The following is a 6,445-nucleotide window of genomic DNA, read 5'->3' on the forward strand; positions in this document are numbered from 1 at the left end:
CCCCAATTCCCTGTCCCAGGTCCTCACCTGGGGGGCCGGGGCCTGGGCAGGGGCCAGAAGCGGGACTTGGCCGGGGCTGTAGGGCAGGGCACTCCAGGCCACGGGTGAGCCTGGCCAAGGAGACGTTAGAGATGATGTTTGGAGGCACGTTGAGGATAGAGGTGATGTGTAGTGGGAGGTTGACGTTGTACGGGTCTGAGATGTGGACGCCAGCACAGCGCTCGGCCCGGCTGCCGCCCCCAGCACGGGCCGCTGACCGCCCGGCGCGTGGCGTTCCTGGCTCGGAATTGGTGCTGCACAGGGCCCCTGCCTCGGGCTCCAGTTCACCCTCTGCTGCCTCCGCAGAATCATCCTCCAAGCTCTCAGGCACCAGGGGGCTTGGCCGGGGGCTGCTGGGCACCAGGAGCGCCTCTGGCTCTGCAAGAGAGAGGGCAGCAGCCTCAGCGGCCGGACGGCACCAGGACGCTCCGGCCCAGCACAGCGCCTCCCTGCATCCTGGAGCCTCAGAGGACAGCCTGCAGGCACCGTGCCCCGCATCCCCTGGCCACGACCGCCAACCTCCCACGGCCAGCAGGTCACAGGTCACCCCCACACGCCACGGCGTCTGCATGTGCTCGTGTGAACACACCATGGAACAAGAGAAAACACTATAAACCTGGCGGCCAGCATTGTGGCTGGCATAAAATATTACACATTTTTGTGATGTAGAAATAGTACCTATTTTTGAAATGAGTGAGCAGCACACACAAATGCACACACAATGGTCTTAGTCATAACACTGTTATTCCCTTACAGACACCCTCCCAGATGTGGTTCCCCATACGGACGCCAGCAGGCCCATGGCGACACCACAGCCCACACCCCCACGGGGCGCACGGCACTCACCATCACTGGCCCCGGCCACAGCGCTCAGGGAGTCCATGCTCTTGGCTGGCCGCAGGGTCCCCTTGTCAGATTTGTCCTCTGCAAGACAGGGGGGTGTCAGGCCTGGGCCGGGCACTCCCACACCAGAGCGCCCCCCACCTCACCCTAAACTTACCCCTGTCCTCAGCTCCCCGTGGGAATTTCCGCTTAGTCTCATGGCCAGAGCGACCCAGATTGAAGATAGATCTCCACTTCCTGACCTTCAAAGACCCTTTCCTCCTGGAGGGAATGGAGAGGTCACTGGGGTGGGCCTGCAGGTCAGCGTGGGAGGAGGGCGGGAGGGAGCCTTACTTGTGCTCTGTGATCTCAATGATGGTGTGATAGGGCCGGAGCTGGGGGGGGCCGTCGCCAGCCTGCAGGACGCTAGGCAGGTGGTAGGGCAGCGACCTGGGCATCAGGTCCTCAGGGCTGCTCGATGCCCGGAGCCCTGGAAGGGACCGCCATCCACTCTCCAGCTCCCCACCTGGGAAAGGAGGGGAGCCGTCACCAAGAACAGAAGTGAGGGCTCCGGGCACCCAGCGCCATCACACCTGCCCGCTCACCAGCTAGGGGTGGACCTGGAGGCCCCTGGTCTAGCTCCTCAAGGGGGGGTGAGTCCCAGGGACAAAGGGGACAGAGATCCTGGGACACTGGCCTGTGGGGGCGGGGGATCAACGAGCAGCCACTAGTCTTGAGAGCCAGGCGGTGAGCAAGAGACCGCACCGCTGGCATGGAGAGCAGGAGCGGCCTGCGCTCGCCCTGGCTGTGCCTGCCATCTCCCGGCCTTCGCCATGAGGCCATCAGCAACATCTCCCTGAGACTCAGTTTTCTCATCTGCAAAATGGGAGACTGACCCGGACGACCTCCGAGGCCCCTGCAGCTTCGCCCGGACTCCCCAGGCAGTGGTGACAGGCTGGGCCGGAGGACACTCACCGGAGAGGGCGGTGCCCCCAAAGAGCCGGTCCACGTGCGTGAGGATGAACTCCACCACGATGGACTGCACACGCACCTCCATGAAGGCTGCCGTCCCGTTGAAACCCGAGGCCTCGATGTCCTTGGACCTGCGCGGAGGGGAGTGACTCTCACCCCGATGGGGCGGGGATTCCTTCCCTGGATTCTCCCTGAAGGTCCCTCACACCTGTGCCCTGCACCCTCAGCCCCTCTCCACCTCCTCACCACACACAGGGTTCCAGGCTCAAAGCCACTTCCTCCAGGAAGCCCGCAGCACCCTCCGAGCACATCTCTGCTTCCCGCGCCCACCAGGGGCCTGTGTGCCATCTGTTATAAGCTCTATCGCAACTTGCCCCCAGGACGCGCGACCTCCTCCCCGCAGGCGCGCTGCCAGGCCCGTGCTCCAGGCCCAGGGGACGCAAGACATTGGCCCGAAACCCACTGGCCTGGGACCTGGGCGTGAGCTCAGGGAGGCGTCGAGGGCTGAGCCGCATCCACTCAGTGCAACGCTGAATCTTTCTGTGCTTCATGGTCTCGGGAGACCCCCATCCCCTCTCCGGTCACCTGCACAGTCCCCGCCTGTGCTGCCCGCAGGGCTTGGCGCTGATCGCACGAGCACGCACCTCAGCAGGTTGGGGGCCCACACGATGGCCAGGTTGCGGGCGTGCATGTTGGTCTGGGCACTGAATGAGGCCATGTGCACCAAGTGGCGCATGAGGAACTCCAGGGTCCTGCAGAGGGGGGCCAGGGGCCAGGGGTCAGAGGTCAGGGGCAGGCGTGGGACTGGCCCAGGAGCTGGGAGAGACAGGTCTAGGCCCCGCGGAAGGACTGGGCTGTGCCGGAGCAGGGCTGGGCGTGGGGAGGAGCCCACGCACCTGTAGTTTGGGGCGGGGAGTTCTCGAAGCACCTCTAGGATCTTGACCAAGCGCTCAGGTTCCAGCTGCACCGCCACAGCCTCCTGATTGGGGGAAGGTTCCAGAAGCGGGTCAGTGGCCCAGCCTGCCCTGCTTCCTCCCCAGAGCTCCGAGGCAAACTGAGCAACAGCTGCGCTGCCCACGCCGGCCCTGGCCCAGGTGCACAGGGCAGCAGGGAGAGCTCAGAGTCGGGGACCCACAGACCTGCAGGGAATCTTGGCTGTGCCCCTCAATAGCCTGTGACCTTGAACAGCCCACTGCCATCTGCCTGGCGTCCTCTATGGGTCCTAGTCCGGGAAGACCTCCTCCCCCCGCCCCCCATGGGTGCCCGGGGCCTGGAGCGGTTCCAGGTGTCTGGGAAGCCTCTCCGCCCGGTTTAGCGGCGGGGGGGAGGAAGAGGCACACCTCTGCTGCTCAGGGTCTCCAGGTTCTGCTGCTCAATAAATAAAACCAGGACAGCCACCCTCAGCCCTCTCTGGCACCCCAGCCTCTAACTCACAGCAAACTTGTCATAGAGGCGGTAGGTGAGGAGGGGGTCGGGCAGTTCTCTGAAGTAGGCCTTGCACAGTGAGGACACGCAGTGGATGTCTTGGAGGTAAACATCTCGCCGCAGGTCTGGCTTCCGCTCCACCTCAAACTCCTGCCTGGGGAGGTGCAGAGTGGTCAGGGGTGCGGCCGAGAAATGGGGGAGCTACAGGGATGGCTCCAGACAGGGGTGAGGGGCAACGTGTGTGGGACTTGGAAGGAGGACCTGGGGCGTGTAGGTGGCCGCACAGGGCAGATGTGAGCAGAATAGGTGGCTCAGTGCACGGACAGGGTCCACAGCGGGGAAGTGGGAGGCGGGCCTGGCCGTATCTGGGTACAGAGGTGGAAAATGGGTGAGTATAACCTCACATGAAATGGTAAGTGCACGTCTTCATAATCTTGGATATGGCACCGAAAGCACAGGCAACCCAAGAAAAAATGAACATCAAAATTACTAACTTTTGAGCCTTGGTTGGTGTGGCTCAGTGGTTAGAGAATAGGCCTGGCACCAGATGGTCACAGGTTTTGTTGTTGTTGTTGTCGTTGTTTTAGTGTATTTTTATTGATTTCAAAGAGGAAGGGAGAGGGAGAGAGATAGAAACATCAATGATGAAATAGAGTCATTGATCGGCTGCCTCCTGCACACCCCACACTGGGAATCAAACCATGACCTCCTGGTTCATAGCTCAACGCTCAACCATTGAGCCATGACGACTGGGCTGAAGGGTCACAGGTTTGATTCCCAGTCAAGGGCATGTACCTGGGTTGCAGGTTCAATCCCTGCCCCCCCACTCCCACCCCCCACCCCCATCAGGCTGGGTGTGGGAGGCAACCAATCCGCGTCTCTCTCACGTTGATGTTTCTCTCTCTCCTCTCTGCCCCATCCCCTCCCTCCCACTCTCTAAAAATCAATGGGAAAAATATCCTCATTCCTTGGACGAGGATTAAAAACAAGATCACAAACTAGTGTGTCAGAGGGCACTGCCGAGAAGGGGATGGGCTTGCAAGTCAGACTGAGTGAGTGTCTAATACCCAGAATATAAAGAACTCTTACAATTCAAAGGACACAAACAAAAGACTTGAACAGACATTTCTCAGAGAAGACACGCAAGCAGCCAATAAGCACACACGGTGCGCGAGGCCACCGGCTGCTAGAGATGCAGGTCAGGTGAAACGCACGTCACCGCCGCTAGGACGGCTGTGACCAAGGACGGTGCCGGGCGGGCAGTGGGTGGAGCGATGGGGACCCTCCTGGGAATGTAAAATGATGCAACTGCTGTGGAAACAGTTTGGCGGCTCCTTTAAAAGTTCAACATAGAGTTACCACATGACCCGCAATCCCACACCTGTATACATGCTCTAGAGAACTGCAAGCATATGTCAACGTCCATATGTCCATGAATGTTTATGCACGTTATTCATAACAGCCAGCAGGTGGAAACAACCCAAACAACCACTAACTGATGAGTGAATAAACCAAATGGAGTCAAGCCACACCATGGAATATCATTCAGCCATAAAAAGAGAATGAAGTACTAGTACATGCAACAACACGCATGGACTTTGAAAACAGGCCAAGTGGAAAAAACACACACAAACGTTTACAATTATATGATCCATTTATGTGAAATGGGCTGAATAGGAAAATCCATTCAGACCAAAGTAGACTAGTGGCTGCCAGGGGCTGGGAGGGAAGGTGGGGTGATGCTTATGGCGTGGCTGCTGGAAGTGAAAAGATGCTCTGAAATGAGTGGTGACAGCTGCACAGCCTGTGAACATATAACAACCACTGAAATGTGCATCTTTATTTTATTTTTTAAATATGTATTTTTATTGATTTCAAAGAGGAAGGGAGAGGCAGAGAGAGATAGAAACATTAGTGATGAGAGAGAATCATTGATTGGCTGCCTCCTTCACACCCCTCACTGGGGATGGAGCCCGAAAGCCAGGCATGTGCTCTTGGCCAGAATCGAACCCAGGACCCTTCAGTCCATAGGCCTATGCTCTATCCACTGAGCCAAACCGGCTAGGGCTGAAATGTGCATCTTTAAGTGGTGAATTTTATGGTAGGAGAATTATACCTATGTTTTAAAATATTTTTTTTATTGATTTCAGAGAGGAAGGGAGAGAGAGAGAGAAAGGGAGAGAGAGAAACATCAATGATGAGAGAGAATCATTGATTGGCTGCCTCCTGCACGACCCCTACTGGGAATCAAGCCAGCAACCCTGCAACCCAGGCATGTGCCCTGACCAGGAATCATACCGTGACCTCCTACTTCATAGGTCGACGCTCAACCCCTGAGCCACATCGGCCAGGCAACACTGATCTTTTTTTAAAAATGTAGATATAGCCAAGCCAACATATGAACCAGGAAGTCACAGTTCGATTCCCAGTCAGGACACATGCCCAGGGTGTGAGCTCCATCCCCAGTGGGGGGCATGCAGGAGGCAGCAGATCAATGATTCTCTCTTCATTGATGTTTCTCTCTCTTTCCCTCTCCCTTCCTCTCTGAAATCAATAAAAATATATTTCAAAAAATAAAAAGTTCAGTGTGTATGTGTGAGAGTGTGTGCATGTGTGTCCTGTGTGCACATGTGTGTATGCACGTGCATGGTATGTGTATGTGTCCGTGCATGCACGTGTGTGAGTTCGCACGAGTGAGTGTGTTCGTGCATGTGCGTGTATGTGTCGTGTGCATATGTCTGTGCGCACACACATGTGTGTGCGTGTGCATGTGTGTGCGTGTGTGTGTGTACACGCTAGCCTGGGAGAGGGAGTGCGTGGTCTCGGCCTCTCCTCCGCAGGCTCTCCTGGAGCCCCTCCCTCCACAGAGCCTGGCGTCTGTGTCCTCCCCACACGGCCTGACTCACCGGAGCTTCTGGATGTTGGAGGAGACCCCTGAGAGGCGGTAGATGCCGTCCACCACTCCGTACTCCTCCACGAACTCCGCGCAGCTCCTCAGCACCTGGGGCACTGGGGACGCAGGGCAGACACAGAAATCAGGCCGTCGCAGGGTCAGAGGGAAGCCTCGGGGAGGGGTTGGGGAGACTGAGGGCAGTGCCCATGGAATAAAACTTGTCAAAAAGATTCTCACCGGACATCAGCTCCAGCCTGCCAGCCCTCCACCACCTGCCTACCCCTGGGGCGAGAG

At 57.8% G+C, this 6,445-nt stretch overlaps 1 protein-coding gene across 1 annotated transcript in view; it reads right to left on the bottom strand.

Annotated features, from left to right (window-relative positions):
• The window catches only part of ARHGAP30 (Rho GTPase activating protein 30), a 14,355-nt gene that overhangs the window by 3,144 nt on the left and 4,766 nt on the right, over positions 1 to 6,445 (bottom strand). The window contains exons 2-10 of the mRNA XM_005880458.2: positions 6,165 to 6,267; positions 3,268 to 3,412; positions 2,730 to 2,812; positions 2,478 to 2,585; positions 1,837 to 1,964; positions 1,216 to 1,387; positions 1,040 to 1,143; positions 886 to 963; positions 28 to 417 (exon numbers count right to left, since the gene is read on the bottom strand). Coding sequence (XP_005880520.1) covers positions 28 to 417; positions 886 to 963; positions 1,040 to 1,143; positions 1,216 to 1,387; positions 1,837 to 1,964; positions 2,478 to 2,585; positions 2,730 to 2,812; positions 3,268 to 3,412; positions 6,165 to 6,267 — 1,311 coding nt within the window. The remainder of the gene's footprint in view (positions 1 to 27; positions 418 to 885; positions 964 to 1,039; positions 1,144 to 1,215; positions 1,388 to 1,836; positions 1,965 to 2,477; positions 2,586 to 2,729; positions 2,813 to 3,267; positions 3,413 to 6,164; positions 6,268 to 6,445) is intronic.

The sequence above is a fragment of the Myotis brandtii genome, unplaced genomic scaffold (genome assembly GCF_000412655.1).
Source record: "Myotis brandtii unplaced genomic scaffold, ASM41265v1 scaffold64, whole genome shotgun sequence".
Classification (NCBI taxonomy): domain Eukaryota; kingdom Metazoa; phylum Chordata; class Mammalia; order Chiroptera; family Vespertilionidae; genus Myotis; species Myotis brandtii.